Source organism: Leptonychotes weddellii, chromosome 5, assembly GCF_054177405.1.
Source record: "Leptonychotes weddellii isolate Sample4059 chromosome 5, ASM5417740v2, whole genome shotgun sequence".
NCBI classification, from domain to species: Eukaryota; Metazoa; Chordata; class Mammalia; order Carnivora; family Phocidae; genus Leptonychotes; species Leptonychotes weddellii.
The window spans coordinates 8,139,879-8,161,045 of NC_138373.1; the positions used below are offsets into that span (position 1 = coordinate 8,139,879).

Sequence of the window (21,167 nt, forward strand, 5' to 3'; positions counted from 1 at the left end):
ATTAAAAATACTCATTTGTTTAAAAATCAATAGAAACCCATTACATGTTGAGATAAGTAACAGTTTTAGGGCGCCTGGGTGGCTTAGTACGTTAAGCGTCCCAACTCTTGATTTTAGTTCAGGCCATGATCTCAGGGTTGTGAGCCCCACATCGTGCTCCACGTTGGGCACGGGGCCTGCTTAGGATTCTCTCTGCCCCTCACCCCCCAAAAAATATCAAGAAAAGTAATTGTGTGTGGTTCCCCCCCCCAAAAAAAAGGGAAGGGGAGCATTGTTTTACAGTTTTGCTGATCTCTTGGTAGAGGTCAGCTATTGCTCTCAGTCTGTTAGTGTTTTTTGAGCTGAAGTATTTGGAAAGAAAAAAAACCCGGCATCACAAGGATAAGTAGTCAGAGATGGATGGCCCTAAAGAGTTAAGAAAGTTCGAATTCAGAAAACGCATGATGCCCCATGTTAGGCACTAGTGATCGTGGTCCTCCTCTTAAGTGCACTCCAGAACGTAAAGCTGTAACTGGTAGTGGGAAGCAGTTAAACAGTGGGTGATGGGGGAGGAGAGCATTTATAAAGGACTGGATCCCCTTAGCTTGGGCCATCCATAGAGCAGAATTCTCCATTCCAAGAACTTGGAGGGTGGGGCGGAAGGGTTGTCCAATGAGATTCAGTGGCAGGGGACTTTCCGTGTAGCAAGTAAGTTGCTGTTCGGGGCCCTAGTTTCCCTCCACTCTATTTACGTGTAATTACCACATGCATTGGCCTCTGTGTTGGTCAGCTGAAACTGCATGTTGACTCACACAGGCTGATCTGAATGGCTAAGAATGGCAGCTGCCTCCTCCTGGGTGTACAGTTGTCAAAGCAAGCTTGGAGAAAAAAACCTGCTGAAAACTAGCTGGGTAACACTTCTGTGATTCTAGGAGTGACATTAAGTGGTAACCCAGCCTAATCAGAGCATTGAAATGTGGTCTGCCAGCTTGCTAATTAGCCTGCCGGTTTGAATTTTCCAATTCTGGTACGGATCAGGATAAATGGTTGAATCTGAACAGCCACAAACTCTAGCTCTAATTAACCAGATACCTGTGGTTGGTAGGCCGTGGGGCGAGAGTCTTTAATACCAGGTCAGGTTTGTTGGTATCTCATGTTCATGCTTTATCCACACCTGGCAAGACAAATGGGTCAGGATTTCCCAATTTCAGTAATGCTCTCAGATGGCACTCAGTTAAACCCCTGTGGGAGAGGAAAGTCAGGAATTTGGGGAACATGATAAGGTTTTTTTGGTTTATATTTCAGTAGGTAGTGCAGGCACATTAAAAATACAGAAGTGCAGTCTAAAACAGATTTTTGTACTGCCTTCGAGCTAAGAATGTATTTCACATTTTGAAAGGGTTGGAAAGGAAAAAAAGTGCAAAGGGACAGTATGTTGCCCACGAAACTTAAAAGTGTCTACCATCTGGCCAGTAGTCTGGTGACCCCTGGTTTATCGGTAACTCATTCTCCCATATCTGTTTTCAAACCGCCCATTTCCCCTTCCCAGAAGTAACCACTCTTTATTTTTTATCTGGCTCAGACTTGACTCTGGCTTTGAGATGGAAGGATTTCTGCTTCTTTTGAGCAATAAGTGACCTTTGGTCCATAAAAGGTTTTGTCTTGTGATTCTAAATATGGTTAATCGAAATTTGGTGATCCGGGGAAAGTACCTCTTGAATTAGATTTAACCCTGTTTAAAGGGTAGCTCGGTGATCGTGGGTGGGTGGGGCATTTTACCCCCAACATTTTTTTGTTGTTTACAGATTTTATTTATTTGACAGAGAGAGACACAGCGAGAGAAGGAACACAAGCAGGGGAGTGGGAGAGGGAGAAGCAGGCTTCCCGAGGAACAGGGAGCCCGATGCGGGGCTCCATCCCAGGACCCTGGGATCATGACCTGAGCCGAAGGCAGGTGCTTAACCGACTGAGCCACCCAGGTGCCCCACCCCCAACATTTTATTTTGAGAAATTTCAAACACAAAAGCTGAAAAGAATGGTACAGTGATAACCAAATATTGGTACAGCAGTTAACAATTTTTCGTATTTATATTTCTATCTTGTGGAACCTTGAAATGACATTTACTCTACTCCTATTTCTCTTAAAAATAACGATATTCTCTCACATAAACGCCTCATTATCATCGCACCTAAGGAAATCAACAATCCCCTAATGTCAGCCCATATTCAAATTTCCCTAATTTGGCCCCAGGATGCCTTTGAAAGCTCTAACCACCCCTCCCCACCACCAACTCGGATCTAATTAATTCATTCTAATTTCATTATTAGGTTTCTTTAGCCCCTATTCCTTCCACCTCTTTTCTTTATGATAATGACTTTTTCAAGAAACCAGGCATCTTCAAGAGATGGGTTTTTTTTTAAGATTTTATTTTTAGGTAATCTCTACACCCAGCGTGGCACTTGAATTTACAACTCCGAGATCAAGAGTCGAGCACACAACCAACAGCCAGCCAGGCGCCTGCAAGAGATGGTCTTATAGAATGTCCCACGTTCTGGGTTTGTCCAGTTGTTTCCTCCTGTGTCACTTAATTTGTTCCCATCCCTGTTGGGGCACATTTTTGTCTTGGGTAAGGCTTACACTTTGCCCCTCCATCCAGTCTTTTCAGTGGTTTATGTGGAACTGAATTTGAATTGAAGGGGAGCCTCCTGGTTCTCTACGGGGAATCAGGTGATCTTAAGCAGTAGTCAGCACCCGGGCCTGTTACCTGAGCCCATGAGGACTAAGCTGAAGGACAAGCTAGAGGGAGTGAGTGCCTGCCACCCACGGGAACCAAATGTTTTCTGAGTCTTCTCAGCTAGGATGTTTTGCCTCCTAACCCTCTCCTGCCTCCCCCGGATGGAGAAAGTGTTAGGTAGGTGCCCAGTCATCACTTGCTTTGACATAGCAAGCCAACACATGCACCCCACATGGTGAGTCCTGGTGGTCTACCGCAGTTCTGCCCCTAAGCCTGGGGAAGGTGGTGAAATGGTATAGTCCGCCATGTTCCCAGGAGTTCTCAGGGACAGGCAGGCATGTCTGAGAGGCTGCCTTCATACGGAATCTACATCAGGAGAAAGAATCTCGACTTGGTTTAACACAATCTTGGTATAACTGGTTCTTCCCACAGTGATGGACAAGTTCCCCCTACTTACTGACTCTTAGGGACCAAAAAGGTAATCAAACCCTCTTTTTCACTTAACTGAAGCTAGATTTTAGGGGTGGGGTTTTGAAGGCTGGTGGGTTCCTTAAAGCCTGGTGGAAAATTCATTTTGGGTTCCATTGGGTTTGTTAACAAAGCCTTCTGAAGGTCCTTGCCTCCCCAAATACGGAGGTATAATGTTATGGTTTACAGGCGTTTTTGCCTTCTCCATTAGGAACCTGCTCAGTTTTTTGTGGTTTTTTTTTTTTTAAGATTTTATTTATTTGACAGAGAGCGAAAGGGGGAACACAAGCAGGGGGAGTGGGAGAGGGAGAGGGAGAGGGAGAAGCAGCCTTTCCGCGGAGCAGGGAGCCCGATGCGGGGCTCGATCCCAGGACCGTGGGATCATGACCTGAGCAGAAGGCAGACGCTTAAGGACTGAGCCACCCAGGCGCCCCGGAACCTGCTCAGTTTTAAAGACCTTTCTTTTGGGGAGTGTTGTGTTTTCTCCGTGATGGGTTCTAGGTTGCAGAGGATTGGGTAGTGGACAGATTTAAGAGTGAAACCTATTCTCTTGCCCTAAATTAGGAGATTGCATTAGAAATAGAGACAAGATAGATTTAGGGAATAATGGCTAGGTAACCGGTATAAAGGATGAGCAGCTTATGGCTGACTGCAAGCACTTTTGGGCGAGTCCCTTTCCATGTAATCTCCCTAAATTCTGTCCAAAATCAAACAGCTACTGCATCCCACTGCTGAGCAAAAGGGGCAATTGCTCCCCGAAATGCAGAACTAAAACAGCCTCGGTGATCCCTCACGACTCCCCCCTCCCGCCCCCCAAAATGCACCAGCGACGACTGGTCAGGCCGCTCCTGTACCATTACCAGCGGTACCAAATGGCTTGCTGGGCCCTGGAGTTGGGAGTGGGGGGTTTCCCCGCATCCACCTGGGCCCAGGCCCCGCCTAGGCACTGTCCCCTGCAGGGCGCCGCCCGGCTCTGCCCGGCTCTGCGGCTGGCCAGCATACACAGAGCCCTACCCGGCCCCGGTCCCCGGGTTTCCGCCCGGTTCTGCTTCCTGCCAGCCTCTGGGCCTCCTCCGCGCCAATCCACGTGGTAGCCCCGTCCACGGGCTTCTCTCGGGTCACCTCCCATCCCAAACACCTGAGCCCTGCGGGCTTCAGTTCCGCGCGGGCACAGGGGTGAGGCCACGTTGAGTGAGCCGCACGGCCGTACGCGCACGCCCGCGCCCCACAGGTGCTCGCCCCCACGGTCCCGCCACGGGACTACGGACGAGCCGGCGCTCTGAAGCGCTGGGGGCTCGCAGGAGCCTGAATCACGAAGGTTCCAGGACCGGTCAAACCCCCGGATATGAGCTGGGCGGGACGCGGCCCGCCTTCAATCTCGGGCAGTGGCGAGAGCCAATCACAGGCCAGTCTGTCCCGCTCTTCCAATGGTCGGCCTGTTGCTAGCGCTGCGCCAGGATCTGCCTATGCAGTTGCCCAGGTCCGATTGGCTCCCACCGCGGGGCTCCCTTTCCGCCCTCCCCCAGCCCGCCTCCGCTCTCGTGCGCAGTTGTCTCGCAGAGTAGTGCGGGCCGGGATATGCGGGGTATAAGAACGCCGTCTGGCCCGTTGGTCGCGTCTCCGGGCGCTGTCCATCGCTGTGGTCGGTGGCAGGAGCGCGCGGGGGGGGGACAGGGCCTCAGACGCCAGCTTTCCCCCTGACCCCGTGCCTGCCACTCAGTTTCTGAAGAGCCAGCACAACCGCAAATGCCCTGAGCAGGTTTGCTATGCTTTCTTACCTGCGCAGCCCTCGCCCTGGCACCAGCCCTGGGGGCTACATTTACCCCACATTGCAGAGGAGGAAGCCGGGCCTCAGTACAGCCTGCCCGACCCTCACAGCAGTCGGAAGGGCTCAGGGCGGGTGGCGACTTGGGTCTGTCACACCCTGGCGCCATGGCGCCATAACCTGGATGCACCGAAGCCGCCCCTGCCTCTTTTGGCATTCAAGCCTTCTCCAGCCTCACCTGCCGCGTGTCACAGCCCTGTCCTCCTGAGCGAGGGCTTGTTCCACCCCTGAAGGCCTTCTCTCCCCCCCCACACGCTTCCCGACTTGGGACTGATGGTAGCGGCCCAGGGCCAGCCCCAGAATCAGACGGCAGAAATGTTAGGGAGCGCGTGCACCCCAATCTCTGCCCTAAACAGCTCCCCACATAGAGCTAGTACGACCTGAGGGCCCGGGAGGGGAGACGGGTAGGTCAGCTTCAGCGTGGCTAGCTACTGTTTACAAAGGTGAAATGTCTGTCCCTCAGCAATGTCTGTCCTGTTCCAAATGAAAGGGCTGTCGGTGGCAGAAAGCTCAGGATTTGAATTCCAACCCTACCACGTCCTAGTTGTGTGGTGTAACCTCTCAAGTTCCTTAGCCTTTCAGACGGACGGTTTCCCAGTTTCTGTATCTGTAAAATGGGACTAATACAATCTACCTCATAAAAATGCCTAGCATGGGGGCACCTGGGTGGCTCAGATGGTTAAGCGTCTGCCTTCGGCTCAGGTCGTGATCCCGGGGTCCTTGGGATCGAGTCCCACATCGGGCTCCCTGCTCCTTGGGAGCCTGCTTCTCCCTCTGCCTCTCTCTCTGTGTCTCTCATGAATAAATAAATAAAATCTTTAAAAAAAAAAATGCCTAGCATGACTGGGTGTTCAGTGTGTGGTTCGGGCTCTGTTTCAGAGACTTCACTTTGCAGAGGAAGAAACCAAGACTTTGTAACTTGCTCAAGGTCCTATACAGTTAGTAAGTGGCCCAATGAAGATTTGAACCTAGGCAGTTTTGATCAGTGACAGAAAGCATAACCACGAGCCTCTGCTGCCTCTCAGTGGCATTTGGTTGCTGTGAGGATTTCATAAGCTAAGGAGTGATTGGCAGCTAGCAGGTGCCCAGTACATGCCAGTTGTGATAAGTAACAGAAACAGTGGTGAACACCTATGCAGCAGGGCAGAGCAGGGGCTCTGATTCCAGGCCTTGGCTGCCAGACCCTGCAAAGGCAGAGGCAGGGGTGGCAGCCGAGGGAGTGAACTGGGTCCCCCAGATGAGATCTTCTGGGAGGCTTGAGGGTTCTCAGAGAGTGAGGTCCAGAACAGAGAACAGGGCCAAAGGTATGGAAGGTGCAGGGCTCAGGGTGTCAGTGTTTTCCAAGACGGGGTCTCCTGACCCATTTCTGCTCAGGGCCTGGCAGGACCTAGAACCTGGGCAGAGATTCCTGAAGGTTCTGGGGTAGGCAGTGTTAGATATCTGAGTGTCTCTGGGAGAGCACCAGGGGGCAGTCATTTACTGTCCTGTCTGGGCCTGGGGGAGGGGAGGGGAAGATGGGGACACCCAGCCCCAGGGAGGCATGCTGGGGGCAGTCAGGGCCTGTCTTGGCACTGCTCCATCCCCCTTGCATGGGGCCTAGGCTAGGCTTTTTTTCTAAATTTGACCAGTACTGCCCAAGGTCTGAGCTGGCAGGGCCTGCAGCCTGCTTGGTGGGGATTGGTTTCTCCTCCAGAACCTCTCCGAAGGAGGGCCTTGGAACACCAGGACCCCTGCTGAAGGATTGGCCTGTGGGGACACTCCCAGGGTTCAAGGCTTTCAGGCTGGTCAGGCCTAGAGAAGCGGGTCTTCAGAATCTTCAGCAGGCCCACTGAGGGGATTATAAAAGAATAGCTTACCTACCAGGGCTCAGAGAGAGTGGGGGTGGATTTCAGAGGGGGAGGGGAGTTCAAATGAGGGAGAGGTATAGTGATGGGAGGTGGAAGTTCAGTGAAAATGGAAGAACTCTGGGATGCCTGGGTGGCTCAGTCGGTTGAGCGTCCGACTCTGGTTTTGGCTTAGGTCATGATCTCATGGGTGGTGGGATTGAGCCCCATGATGGGCTCTGCATTCTGCACAGTCTGCTTGGGTTTCTCTCCCTTTGCCCCTCCCTCCTCTCTCTCTCTAAATAAAATCATAAAAAAAAAAAGATGGGAGGGAGATGCCTGGGTGGCTCAGTTGGTTAAGGGTCTGCCTTCGGCTCAGGTCATGATCCCAAGGTCCTGGGATCGAGCCCCATGTCAGGCTCCCTGCTCAGCAGGGGGTCTGCTTCTCCCTCTCCCTCTGCCTACCACTCCCCCTGCTTGTGAGCTCCCTCTTTCTGTCTCTTAATAAATAAATAAATAAAATCTTAAACAAAATAGTTCTAGAAAAAGAAAATGGGAGAACTCTGAGAAAGGGGGGTGGTCATTGAAAAAGCTTGGGATGGATGCAGTGAGGAGTGGGTCTGAGTAAGGGGGTGCAATCAGAGAGGAATTGGGAAGACCAACCAGGGTGGTGGGAGATCAGAAGGGTCTTGGAGAGGGCTGAGAGAGGGTGGGAGAACTCAGAGAGGGAGGGGGCTTAGGGGAGAAGGCTCAGTGACCTCTGTGGTCATTCATTCACCTAAATAAGTCCTCAATTACCCTGTCCCATTATCCTGCCAGCCTGAGCACATAGACTCAGTAACCATCCTGGAGGGAGTTCCAGAGAAACTTGCAACCCATCTTGGGGGGTGGGGGCGGAATGATGTGAGAAGGAAAGGGAAAGGTTTACCCAGACCTGCCTTGGGGTCAGGGCCAAGCCTGAAAGCCTTCCCCATGCCAGGCCCTTCTTGGTCCTGAAGAGAGCTGTCCTTATATCCTTGGACACCCTTGGGACTTTGGCCTTCCTACCATTGTTAGGAGACTCTGGGCAGCTGCCAGTCTTCATGATTCTCCCTTGATTCCCATCCTGCAGAGGGCTGACAACACAGACAGCCAAGGTAGGAGAGGGGCCTTAGAGGTCATCAAGACCCCAAAATGGAAACTGAGCCCACACAGGGTGGACCCCAGACCATACCTCTAACAGGGACAGAGCTGGCCTCAGCCCAGTGCTTTTTCCTGAACACAGAGCTGCTTCTGCCACCTCAATCTTTTCTTTAATCCAAGCCTTTCTGGAAGGTTCTCGCCTGTTCAGCCCAGGGGAGGGAGTGGGGATAGACTTTCTTCCTATGAGGCAGCACCTGGACCACTGGTGCCACATCTTGATCCAAACACTGCCACCATAGTTTGGACAGGGTGGTGTACCAGGCTGGTACATGTGCTAGGCTGGAAGGAAGGGTGGAGGGGGTCATTATGCTGCAGAGACTCCTCACAGGGCTGGTGGGTTTTCCCCCAGGGTCCCCAGACATGACCTTTTCTCTCTGGATGTTGGGAACCCTGGCTGGGCCCTTGGCTTTCCCTTGCCCTCAGCCTGCCTTTCAGAAGAGATGGAGGTGGCTGGCTGGCCAGTGAATCTCTTCCGCCCTCCATGCTCCTACATGAAGCCACCCAGCGCTTCTGTTATTGATCTGGAGCTATTCCTCTTCACTATGCCTGGGATTCCTGGCATTTTTCATGCTGCCAGTTCTCCCACCACAAGGAGTGGTGGGCAGAGTTGTCTCCTAAGAAGCCCATGAGAACATGGCTCATCCTTGGGATAGAGAGTGAGGTGCACACAGTGAGGTCCAAAGCCGCCTGGCCAGGTGGAAGAGGTGGGGAAGACCCAGAGCCCTTAGCTAAGAGGATTGTGGTGGGGATGGAGATATTTTCCACTCGTGTGTGGGTCTCCCCCCTCCATGGAACCCTGTGCTCCTCAGGGCTGGCACACAGGGGCATTGTTTGGTGGACAGACAGTACGGATTTTGGGGTGGGGGGCACATGCTTGGCCTCTTCCATATTCCCTGGGGTCACTTTCCTGTTCCTGGGAGGGCAGCATGAGGGTGGGTCTGAGCTGCCAGGCCCAGACCCTACTTCCCTGGGTCTGAGCTGCCAGGCCCAGTGCCAGATCCTGGCTAAGACCAGCCTAGGCTTGCCCTCACCTGTGCAGCTTCCTCCCTACTTTGGTCCTGAGCTGGCAGCTTATTGCTGCTATGCAAGTCTGGGCCAGAGGTCAAGCTCTGAGCTCAAGGGTTGTCCCAAATCCCCAGGTCCCCACTGTGTGCATGGCGGGGGAGGGGTGGTATGCAAGGGGGGAGGTGTAGGGGAGTCCAGGGTAAAGCAAGCGGATAGGACCCTCACCAGCCTGATCCCTGCCCAGTCTTAGGTTCTGCCAGGGTTGAATAGTGCGTGGGTGGCTGCCAATAGACCAGGGGGTCTGGGCTGTCTGTTGACCCCATGGCCAGTCCCTGGGCAGGGCTCCTGTCCTGCCTGACCCTCCTCTCCTTTCTTTGCTTGGTTGCCCCTGCCTCCATCACGAAGGTGCTCTGACCATATGCCCGTTGGACCCAGCACTAGGGTCCTCTGCAGCCACTGTCCAGGCAGCTTTTCTTCCCACCCCACCCTCTCCCTGGAGCAGTCTGTGCCTGACAAACCCTGGGTTGATTCTGTAGCAGGGAAGATGATGCTACTGGGAAACAATTCACTCCCCTAGCAGCAGAGGCGTGGGGTCTGCCTAACCTTGCAGAGACTGAGGTCAGCAAGCCTAGGTAGGGAGCCATGAGAGTCCAGGGCTCAGGGCCTCAGCAGATCCCTTTCTTCCCTTGCCCGCTGTACCCCCACATCCCAGTCTGTCACCCCATACCACAGAGCCTGCTACTGCTACATCCTGGCACCTGGCATCCTTTCCCCCTCCCCCTGGCAGGACCCCTGCCCACTACACCTCAAGCAGCACATTGTCCCCTGCGTCTTGACTGGTTCCTCCCAACCACTCTCCTCTAAGATCTGGACCCTTGTTTCTAAAGCAGGGATGCTTAAACCTCTCTGGTAGCCTGCATTTAGTGTGGCCTACAGTGCCCACCCCCACCAAGACTGGTCCCACCCACCTCCCTCACTGGCCCTCTTGCTCTCCTTCCTCCAGCCTGACTGTGCCAGCCTGCCAGCCCTGGCCCATACCATTGCCACTTGCCTATCCAAGGGTCGCTTCTGGAAATCCCTTTTTCCTATTCCACTAAGACCCAACAGGGTGTCCCGCCCCCTTGCTAATGGCATAATGCTGCTTTTCATTGAGCTGTTTCCTCCATTTGGCCCCTTGAGCAGGGACTTGGACTGACTGGCTGGGTCCTGGGCCCAGAGGAAGTGCCAACAGGGGGGCAGATTTCACAACTAGGAGGGAGAGAGAAAAGGAGAGACCCAGGGATGTAGGCCTGGAACTGAGGATGGCTTGTGCACTGCACAGATCCTTAGGGAAGCTGCAGCTGGTGAGGGGTGACTAGCAGCCACAGGGACTTGAGGCCTTAGTCATCAGCCTGGAGCACAGAGCATTGCCCCTCAGACACCTTCAGCTGAGCAGAGGGGCCCCGATGCTAGCATTCACTGAATCAAGACCAATATCTTGAGTCTGCATACTTGAAGGACATCAGAGGCCTTTAGACAGGGACCCACTGAAAATCAGGGAAAGGCCTGGAGAAGCTTGGAACTGTTCCTGCCCCACAGCAGCAGTCAGGGACTCCCCAGGTGTCCCCGTGCCAAGTGCCAGCCTGTCCCAGGGGAGACCTGCAGGCCTGAGCCAGCCAGCCCTATTCACTCTGCCCAGAGGCCCTGCCCCACACCCCACCTCTGAGTGGAGCTCTGGGCATAGGGCCGGCCCAGCCTCAGACTCCCCTCCTGTCTCTGCCCCCACAGTGGCCAGCCAGGCTACAGTTCATCTCCTACTTTAGTTTTCCTAGGAAATTGGGCTCTGTTTCCTTTGCAGGGATGGAATTCTTCCCCTCTCACCTACCCTGTGCCCAGCTGTGTCCCAAATAATGGCCTGAGCCCCCAAAATCTCAAAGCTGTTAACCTCGGACTCACTCCTGTGATAGGCACCCCCTGAGGGCTGACTCCTACCTGCTCCAGGCCTGGACTCTGCGTCTGAGACCCCTGGCAGCTCCCTCCAGGTCATTTGCAGCCTGACCCCCTGTGAGCAGCCTTGGACCCCAGACTCAGCTGCATCCCTGTCCTCCTTCTGTGGCCCCACCAAGCCTCTTTCAGAAGCACTTCAAGCTTGCCGTGTGGAACACTTCTACACCGACCCCCCAGCCTTCCTGTGTGAGCTAACCTGCCCTCCCCTGCCTGTGGCCACACTGACGTCCCTCCACCCCTCCAGGACTAGCTGTGTGGACCCAGGCAAGTCTGTTCACCTCTTCGAGGCTCTCGGTGCCCAGGTGTTCAGCAGGACTAACCCCACCTCTTCGCAGAGTTGGAGTGAGGATTACCTTGTCAAAGGCTTGGCACCAGCTTTCCCACACTTGCAGGGTGCTGGCAGCCTTGCTCTCACTCTCTCTGACAAGACTGACGAGAGGGGAGGAGGCAGTCACATCCCTGCAGGCCGGGGCCATCCTGTTGCCAGCCAGAAGGGAGCTGGCGCTACAGAGCAAGGGTGAGCCCTGGACAGGCTGATTCAGTTGTGACCACAGGAATGTGGACGTGTCCAGAAGACACCTGAGATGTATCATGTCTGTTGTCAGGGAGGAGGATGGCAGATTGAGGAGATTGGAGCTCGTGCAATGAATGGTGATAGGGGTGGCGTAGACCGGGCAGTGCCCTAGCCAACAGGCCCAGACCTGCTCTGCCAGCTGTTCGTGTGTTTATTTCCCTGGCTGGCCTCCTCCAGGCCCGGCAAGGCCTCCGAGGCCTGGGACCTGCTTTGGCTTCCTGCCTGCTCCAGATTGTGGTATCCGCACCAGGGAGTGGAAATTAAGAAGCTGGGCAGTGGCGAGGGTAGTGAGTGTGTGTGCATGCTCCTGGCCCTTCCCTGCAGGGTGCCACTCCTCTCAGAGAACCTGGGAAGGTAGGGCTGTGGGCTTAGAAAACAATGTCATGGTGTCTTGCCACAGTTTCAGGCTCTGTGACCTTTGTAGGTGGAGATGGTGTGGGATCTCTCAAGTTCCTGGGGACCTGAGACTGGGCTCCAAAACCCCTATCTGCTCTATCCCTCCCCCAGGTCCCTCCAAACCCTTCTTGGGCCAGGTGAGAGGGTGGTGGGTAAGATGAGGGCCAGGTAGGTGTGACTCTTCCTACCTGGGTTAGTCTTCCCTGTCAGGGTGTTTGCTTCTTTTCCACCAAAACCTTGGCCACACGGCCCTCATTCTTTGCCGAGTGCCCTTGACCCAAAAGCCTAGGCCTCATCCTGAATGCACGGACATCAGGGGATGGGACCTTTGACAAGGCCAACCTCCTCTCAGAAAGTCACCTGGACTGCCACACCTCCCATGCCTTCTCTGTGGTCCTGCCCCTCTCTGGGAGAATAGTGAAGTCTCAATGAAGTGAGCAAGGGACTCTGAGCTCCTAAGAAGCTCCCCTCCCCAGGCCCTGCTCTGTCCTCCTGGCACATGACTCCAGCCTAGGTGTCCCTGAGTGCCCAAGCCTGGACCAGTTGCCTCACCTGGTTTCCCCCATCACTGCTGGTTCCGATCATTACTTCCCTCTTACTGGACTCAGGGTTGGAGGACTGGGGTATGCCCCTGCTGTACCCCACTGTACCCACAGGGCCTAGCATGGGGCTTGGCACACAGCAGGCCCTCGGCAAATGTGATCCATGTGTGAGCCAGCAAATGGCACCAACCCCCAGGCCTCCACAAACACCAGAATCTGAGGCAGTGGCGGGCAGTTGCTTTGAACTTTATTTGAGAAAAACAGAAGGTAAACGTATCAAAAAAGCATACAGATGGCGGGTGGGGATGGTCAGTGATGGCTACTGAGGTGGGGGTGTGGACAGCAGGGCAAAGCCTTTACTTGGCTCCAGGCTGCTCCGACTTTCCAGCTTCTGGGCCCCCAATCTGGGCACGTGCCTCGAAAGTGACAGGGATAGTGATTTCTGCCGACTGGGTGGCTGGCTTGGGCATCGGGGCCTCCACGGTGAGCGTGCCCTCAGGGGACAGGGAGGAGGAGACCAGGGTGGGGTCCACACCAGGGGGCAGCCTAGACAGGCAGAGAGGGAGGACAAGAGTTACACACCTGGGCCTCACTGCCCCCCACTCCCTGCACCCCTCCTTAGGTCCCCCTGGATCTGGGGCCAAGACTTACGTGTATTTTCGGGTGAAGCACCGGGAGATGTAGCCATGCTCGTCCTGCCTCTCTTCATGCTTGCCTGGGTGGGAGAATGAGGTCAGAAGCTGCAGGGAGGGGCCCGCCCAAATCCACATCCCGCCCAAATCCACACACGCCCCCGTGTGTCTCAGGGCCCCTCAGAAGCTTCTGGAAAGTTGGGTTCAGTGCTTTGGGGGGTTGGGTGGGGCTCGGTGCGGCGCGAAGGAAGCGCACCCGCCCCCTCCGCGGACCCGGGCTTAGGGGCAGGGAACAGGGACAGCGCCAGGGGACAATGGCCTCTTCGTCCGGGCCTGTGGGTGGCTCCAAGGAGACCTGGTCACTTGGGGGCGGGACTGGGAGATCTGCGCCCGAAGGCGGCATTTCTTCCCTCAATAAAACGTTTTTCGGGCCAGAGGGGCCCTGAGGAACTACCCGAAGTCCCCGTTCTAGAGTCGGGGCCACAGCCCGGGGGCAGGGTGAGTCCCAAATCTTCCGGGTCCCTGGTGGAGTTTCCCTGCCCAGTTCCCGCCCCGCCAGCAGGGTCCCAGCAGGGCCGGGGGGCTCACCGGTGATCTCCACCACGCCTTCCTTCGTCTTGACCGTCAGCTCCTCGGGGGCGAAGTGGCTGACGTCCAGGGACACGCGCCAGCGGTCGGCAGTCTGCCGGATCTCTGAGACGCCGCTGCTGAGCTGCCGGCTGAGCGCGCGGCTGTAGGCGGGCGCGGCCACCGCGGCGGGGCTCTCGACCGCGGCCGGGGGCAGCGGGCGCACGTAGCCCGGCCAGCCGCTGTGGCCGAACCACTGCGCCCACTCCTCGGGCAGCCGGGGCAGCCCGAAGGCCTGGTCGAAGAGGCGGCTGTGGGCCGGGTACCAGTCGCGGAAAGGGTCCCAGCTGGGGCTCCGCAGGAGCGAGAAGGGCACTCGGCGCTCGGTCATGCTGGCTTGGCTTTGCGCTTCTAGCTGAGGCTTGGAGAAGTGTGGGGCGTCGGACCCGCAGTGCTTTTATGCGGCTCCAGCCGGGTATTTTTAGCAGGCGGTGTTTCAGGTCTCTATTAAAGGCAATGACGGGCTGGGGGCAGCCCCTCCCCCTGCATTCCTCCCCCTGCACACGGGGCGGGGGCGGGCCGAGGAAGGCCCTGCCCACATCTGGAACCTTCTCTTGTTCAAGAAAACAAATGACGGTAGCACCGGTCCTGGTGCAGTGCCCACTGCCAGATACTGGCAGGCCTGGGCGCTAAAGCTCTCGTCCAGGGCCGGTGGACAGCCCCATCCGTTTGTCCCGGAGGACAAAGCCCAGAGAAGCTGGGCTACTTGTCCCAGACCACATGTATCTAGAAGTGGCAGAGCCGGGATTTGAACCACAAGGCCTCCCGGGGAAATAATGTCTTAAAAAGCAGCCTGGCATCGCAGATAAGAGTGTGGGCTCTGGAGCCAGACCGTCTGACTTCACATCCTGTTCTGCCACTAATGGGATGGACTTGTGCAAGTTAGACTTTGGACCTCGGTTTCCCCATCTGGAAAACAGAGATGATGATAGTAATAAAAATGCTTACATCATTGGATTGATGTGAGGATTCAGCAACTTAATGCAAGTAAGGACTTCAGTCCAGGGCCTGGTACCTGATAATTGTTCACAATTGTTATGTTATTTATCTGCAATTAAAAGGGGTGGGGGAGGAGGAAGGAGAGTGTGTAAGTATCCCAGTTGCAGAGGCAGTGACCCAGGTCAGAAACCCAGTGCTGAGAGGGGGTCAGGAGGAAGGCTGTTGTCAAATCCCCCCATGTATCTATTGTTCCTTGAGGAGCCCTGGACAGGGAACTTGAAGGGCAGTAAGTAACCTTGAATCTGGCCTGGGCTTTGCTGTTGATTTACTGTGATTTGGGACAAGGCCCCTCCTTTCTCTAGGCCTCAGTTTCCCTTTTTGCAGATTATGATCTCGAAGTACAATTCACTCAAACATGCTTGGAACCTGAGGCCTGCCCTTTGACCCCCACCTCCTGTCTGACCACCTGTGGGATCCAGGTCCCCATCTCCCACCTTTGAGAGAGGGTACTGCACCTAGGCTCCTGCCATAATCCTGACATTCCCTCTCTCCTGCTTTCACAGGCATGAGCCCCCTCCAGTCTTCCTTCTTCCGATTTACACCCTGTTATCCCTCCTTTTTATTTTTTTATTTTTATTTTTTAAAGATTTTATTTATTTATTTGAGACAGAGAGAATGAGAGAGAGAGAGCACATGAGTGGGGGGAGGGTCAGAGGACGAAGCACACTCCCTGCTGAGCAGGGAGCCCGATGCGGGACTCGATCCCGGGACTCCAGGATCATGACCTGAGCCGAAGGCAGTCGCTTAGCCAACTGAGCCACCCAGGCGCCCCTATCCCTCCTTTTTAGATGAAGAAATGAGTTCAAAGAGATACAGTGATTGGTGCACTGTCTCCTTTAAGATACTAGTAGAGTAAGCCTCTTGCCTGTCTAGTGCCCGTGGCTCTCACCCTCATGGGACTCCCACCTCGGAGTCTTCCACTTCCTCCCTTTCTGAGGCCCACTCTGCTTGCTGCCCCTTTCCCAGGGCTGGGCTGAGGCTGAACCCCCACCAGTTTTACCGGGGGCCTTGCCCTGCCCAGGAGACCTGAGAAATCAGAAGCCAGACTCCAGCCACTTGCTTCGATGAGCTGGGGGTAGCAACAAATCTCATGCCTTTTCTGTGTCCACTTCCTCTTCAAGAGGGAGCTCCTGGATGCCTTTCTCTCTTTCTTATCCACCTGCTCCCCATGGGGGAACAGCTAGGTCTGGGTCATAAGTCTGAGGTTGTTCTGGTTACCTCTGAGCTCCTGGGGCTTTCATGGGCCAAGGGTGTGAGGCAGACAGGACCCCATCTCTGCTCCACCTCCCTTGCTGGATCAGGTCACGGGCCCAGTAGGTCTCCTTTGGGAGCTACTGGCGGCACCCCCCCCCAGCCCCAAGGGTCTCAGCTTCAGCAAGCCCCAGGTCTTTGCTCCCTGGCATTTCCAACCCCACCCATTCCCAGCTCTATAAAGTCGAGGTGAGGTCAGGAGCCAGGGAGGGCTCTCATCCGCCTCTGCTTGCCCACCTTGGCCCAGACTGGAGTCCAGGAGCCCCACCCTACAGGAGCTGTCAGGTGTGGTCATGGATGCTTTCAAGTGTGGTCCTGCCAGGCCCAGCCACGCTTTGGGTGGGGGCTGCCGGGCTGCCTTGCCTGCCAACCCTTTGTAGACAGAGGCTCCCTTAGTAGCTGTCTGCATCTTGCCTGAAGCCAGGGCAGGGAGGGTCCATTCCTGCTGCCCCAGCCAGGAAGTTGTGCAAACCAGGGCCCAACAGCTCCCAGCCCTCTGCCCATGGGGGGTGGGGGAGGCAGGACTGAGACTTCATCCATCCATCTTCAATGGATTGCTTCTTGAGGGACCTTGTCAATCACAAGGGAGGGAACATGGGTGGCTCTGGGTGGTGGCAAGAGGGGTGGGGTTGCAGGAAAAACTGGGTTTTGGGGTCAGACAGGCTGGGCTTGAACTTGGATGCTGCTGTTCACCGGCCTGGTGACCTCCTTGAGCCCGCTGTCCCCACCTGCAAAATGTGGGTAGTAATAACACACCCATCTTTTGGGGTTGTGGTGAATCTCAAATGCAATAATGTGTGGGGAGTGCTTGGTGCTCAGTAAGTGTTCACCTTTATTAAGGAAAGAGGGCCTTTAATTTTGGGTGCTGAGACTTAGGCTAATAAGAATTACGCAGTTGTATGCACTTTATGGCAGGTCTAAGTATCTTCTCAGAGTCCCATTTCTGAGATGAGAAAACTGAGCTGGAACTGCCCCAAGGTCACAAAGTTGGTAAGCGGGTGGAGGGATTGGAACTCAAGCGTCCTGACTCTCTTTGAGCAGGGGAGACACTTCCTAAGCAGTCCAGGGAGGGCTGTGGGCTCTGGGCTGGTGGGCGCAGGGGGAGGTGTGCACCCAGGGGGCAGGGAAGGTTGGGCCAGCCTCTCTGGAGTCCCTTCCAGCCCTGACCATGCACCCTTCCTGGAGGTCGTACCCCGGTTGCTCAGGCACAGGGCAAGAGGAGCAAGGGCTGGTTGTCAGCCCCCACTTGTCCACCTGCCGAAGTGTTCTTTGACAATCTTCCACTCTATCATTCTGGGCACTGAGCTGCCAGGGCTAATATTTCTGGGATTAAGAAGACAACTCCAGGGGCGCCTGGGTGGCTCAGTCGTTAAGCGTCTGCCTTCAGCTCAGGTCATGATCCCAGGGTCCTGGGATCGAGCCCCGCATCGGGCTCCTGCTCCGTGGGAAGCCTGCTTCTCCCTCTCCCACTCCCCCTGCTTGTGTTCCCTCTCTCGCTGTGTCTCTCTCTGTCAAATAAATAAATTTTAAAAATCTTAAAAAAAAAAAAAAGAAGATAACTCCACTCCCAGGGATTTCCCAGTAGCCACAGGGGCAGTGGTGGGGGAGGCAAGCTTGGGTCTGGGATTCCTTAATCAGAGGGGCCCCTCCCCTCATCCCTAGCCCCAAAGTCTGCGGTACTCTGCAGCAGCCCGAGACCAGCCTCCCAGCCTCCTTGTCTGGCAGTGAGCCCAAGGCCTTGGCCACAGTAGCCACAACTTTGACAGGCCTTTGCCAGCTGCAGCTGAGCCAGCCCCTCTCTCCCTGGCTCAGCCTCAGAGAAAATGCGAGAGTCTTCAGGCAGCTGCCCGAGCTCCCTGGAGAGACCCGACAGCTGATGGATTGTGCCAGTCACTGGGCTTACTGGGAGTTAAAAATGTGGGCAGCAGTAATTAGAGCACATGGGGGTGGGGGGCACCAGGTCTTTCTGGAAGCATCTAGACACTGCCTCTCTGGGAGTCCCTCTCCAGCCAGCCCATCCCCTAGGCTTCTGGCTAGTCTTGGGTGTCACTCACCCCCTCACCACTAAAGGGGGGCCAAGGAGGGGCCATGTGGGGAGGGCTGGCCCCTACCGCCCCACTGTCTAGCAGAAAGGATCTGTCTAGCTTGGGAGTCTGGGGACCTGCTTGTCTCTGGCTCTGTGACCTTGGCCAGCAGCCGGCTCCCGTGACTCATTTTCTTCATCTGTACAATGAGACCATTGGACTGGATGTTCTCGAAGGCTCCTTCCAGCATAGTGAATCAACAGTTTCTCCTCCACTCGCCCTCACTCCCCCCACCCCCGGCTGTCTGCACTGCCCACTCTGCCATCTAATACTCCTGGAGGGGTGTGTGTATGGTGAGTGGAGGGAGGTGATGAGGGAGGACCTGGCATCCCCTGTGGTGGCTGTGGAGGTGGGAGGCCCTATGGCTAGAGCACTCTCGTGTCTTGGTTGTCCTTGAGTGGCGAGGGGCCTGGAGAAGGAAGGGCAGGTGCCTGGTGGTAGGGCAGGTTTGCTGAATATGCCCTCAGCATATTCACTCACTGGCCGGTGGGAGGCCCGGGGACTTCCAAGAGCATCTCAGAGAGGCAGGGTATGGGAGATGCTCCCTGGGACACCCAGACTGGGCGTGTGCACTGACTTGCTACCCTGGGTCTGGGGCTGCAGGAAACCAATTAAGAAGAGAAAATATCTAACAGGACACAGGAAGCCCTGCCCAGACTGACTCCCGGCTGCTGTGTGTATTGGCAGGGTAAGGACAGAAGGGTCCCCGAGGCCCCCATCCGCAGAGACACCAGGAGAGGACCTGCATTCGACACCCCAAAAGCCCACATCCTGGGAAGGTTCCCCCATGCACATACCCCATCCCCCCCACCCCTGGCTCCCAGATGCAGAATTGGAGTTTCCTGTTTTCCTGCCTGCCTTCCTAGAGGTAGTTTTCCCCTTTTCCCAAGGTATAGGACAGAGTTCAGGCTGAACCCTCAGTCTGTGGGAGGGTAGGGGCTTGGTACTCTCCCAATCCTTCCTCGGGGACTGGACACTACTTCCCCAAGTAGCCAGGATGGGCGCTGAGGACAGGAGCTTCGGGTTTCCAGGCTGACATAGAACCTCCGCCCAGGGCTCTCCATTCTGGCCTGTTCTGTGCGGACTGACCGGCAATTTTCTTCCTCTCTGTCGCCCTCTAGTGTCTATCTGCCACCACCACACCTTGCCTTTGGTTCCTCCCCTCCCCCAAGGTTTCTGGACCCGCTTACTCCCTGGCTCCCCGGGTCACTTGTTTACTCATTTGACAAACATCTCAAGGGTGCCTATTTGGGGGATGGGATGCAGAGGCCAAGAAGGCATGGCCTGGGCTCCAGAAACTCACAGATTTAGGGAGAGATGGACATGCCCACAAATAAGCCGTACAAGAGCTTGGGGCCCTAAAGGCAGGTGTAGACCCGGAAGAGCGGGAGAGACCCAGAGGTGAGAGTGGCCACTGCAGCTGGGGACCACGAAGGCTCCTTGGAGTAGGAGGCAGCTGAGCTAGGTCTTGAACCATGAGCTCACCGGAACCTTTGGTGGTGGAGAGGTCATGCATGGAGGGCCCAAGGAGGCAGGTCAGCTGGACTGGGGTGTATTGGAGTCAAGGACAATGATGGGAGAGGAAGCTAGGTGGGGCGTGGGGGTTGAGGGAAGTGGGGATGTTCAAAGCCCCCAGAGTCTCCAGGCTGAAAGGAAAGTCTTCCTGGGTCCCTGTTTTCCTCCCCACTGAGCTGCATGCTCTGCTCCTACACTGAGTCAGGGGGATGGACACACTGGGCTCTGGCTTGTTGGTGCCAGATCTTCTCTCTGGGGTGGAGTCTGCGCCCCTCCCACTTCTTGGAGGGAAGGACCCCAGGACCCTGTGCCCTCCCCACACTCCCCAGGTGCCCAAATCCACAGAGGCCTGGTCTCACCACCTGTCATCCGGGCACCAAGTGTTTTATTAGAGTCCAATTTTTATCCGCACTGCGGAGAAAGAGGGAGGGGGAAATAGAGGGGGAACCCGGACCAGACCCCAGACCCCTCCCCCCATGGGAGCCCAGGGCAGGTGCCCTGTTGGGCCAAGGAAGACTTTGTGAGATCCCTGAGGGCCCCAGGAGGAGTGGGCTGGGAGCAGCAGAAGAGGGCTGGGGGGCCACTGCTTCCCCATTGATGCCCCAGGCCAAGGCCCTCAGTCTAGATCTAACCCTAACCCTTTCTTCAAAGGGCTCTAGCACTCTTCTCTGGGTAGCCTCCATTGACCACCTCCCCACCAAACCCCAAGAAGGAAGTGCTCCCTTGGGCAGGCCCCAAAGTGCATGTTATCCCATGCCGGTGACCCTGTGCTGCCATCTGGCCTATGTCCCAGACATAGGGCACACTGGGACACCAGGGCTTGCTCGGTCATCGGACTGCATTGCTCTCCCCTGCTCCTCACAGGCTCTTCTTCCATCTACCCCTTCTCCCTCCCACCTCCTGACCTGAACCCCTTTTGACCTCAAGGTCAGATGCAGTGTGGTCTGAATGTCCCACCTCTTGTCATGCAGAAGGCCTGGCAGCTGTGGCCTTGGCTCAGGGCATGGGGTGAGGGCTGAAGGGGAGAGCCTGGCCTGGAGAGAAGAGGTGGGACCAAGAGTGAGCTCCCCGGCTCCTCAGGCTGGGGCTTAGGGGCCCACCTAGTGGGTCTGGGTACTCCTGGGCCAGGGGAGGGGCTGGGGGGGAGGCTGTGGAGCCAGCCTCCCATCCTCAGCCAGGATCGTGCAGCCAATTCAGAAGGAAGCAGCTCCCCAGCCTGGATGGCGATGCACCAAGGGTTAGGCCATTCTTCCTTCTGGCTAACTTAGATCCTGCTTGCCTTCCCACCTCCTTGTCTGCCCATTGATAGAGAGGAGCCGAGGGCCTTGTGGAGAGGGGAGGGGAGGCTCCCAGGTCTGGCACCTTCCAAGGTGTCCCTGGGTCCACTGAGCTGTCCCCAGCCTGGTGAGCTGGCATCAAGCAGGAAGGGGGACAGGGTGATCCCTGTGTTCGCAACGGCTCTTTGTTCCCTGGACATGGTGGGCAGACAGGAGGTGGGGGTGGGGACCCTCCAAAAGCAGCAGAACCTAGCTCCTCCTCGTCTG

General features: G+C 55.8%; 1 protein-coding gene across 1 annotated transcript; it reads right to left on the reverse strand.

Moving 5' to 3' along the window:
• Positions 1–12,745: 12,745 nt before the first annotated feature.
• HSPB1 (heat shock protein family B (small) member 1) lies at positions 12,746–14,228 on the reverse strand. The gene is made up of 3 exons (XM_006733909.3): positions 13,736–14,228; positions 13,167–13,230; positions 12,746–13,061 (listed from the first exon to the last, which is right to left on the reverse strand). The coding sequence occupies exons 1-3, from the start codon at positions 14,103–14,105 to the stop codon at positions 12,872–12,874; spliced, it is 624 nt and encodes a 207-aa protein (XP_006733972.1). The 5' UTR covers positions 14,106–14,228; the 3' UTR covers positions 12,746–12,871.
• Between the last annotated feature and the right edge of the window lie 6,939 nt (positions 14,229–21,167).

What these genes read in the sequence shown, in the direction of transcription:
- HSPB1 (XM_006733909.3), bottom strand. Translation starts at nt 14,105, where the DNA reads ATGACCGAGCGCCGAGTGCCCTTCTCGCTCCTGCGGAGCCCCAGCTGG. An exon ending in AGGCGTGGTGGAGATCACCG is followed by an intron (nt 13,231 to 13,735) that starts GTGAGCCCCCCG and finishes TCTCCCACCCAG; the next exon opens with GCAAGCATGAAGAGAGGCAG. An exon ending in TGCTTCACCCGAAAATACAC is followed by an intron (nt 13,062 to 13,166) that starts GTAAGTCTTGGC and finishes CTGCCTGTCTAG; the next exon opens with GCTGCCCCCTGGTGTGGACC.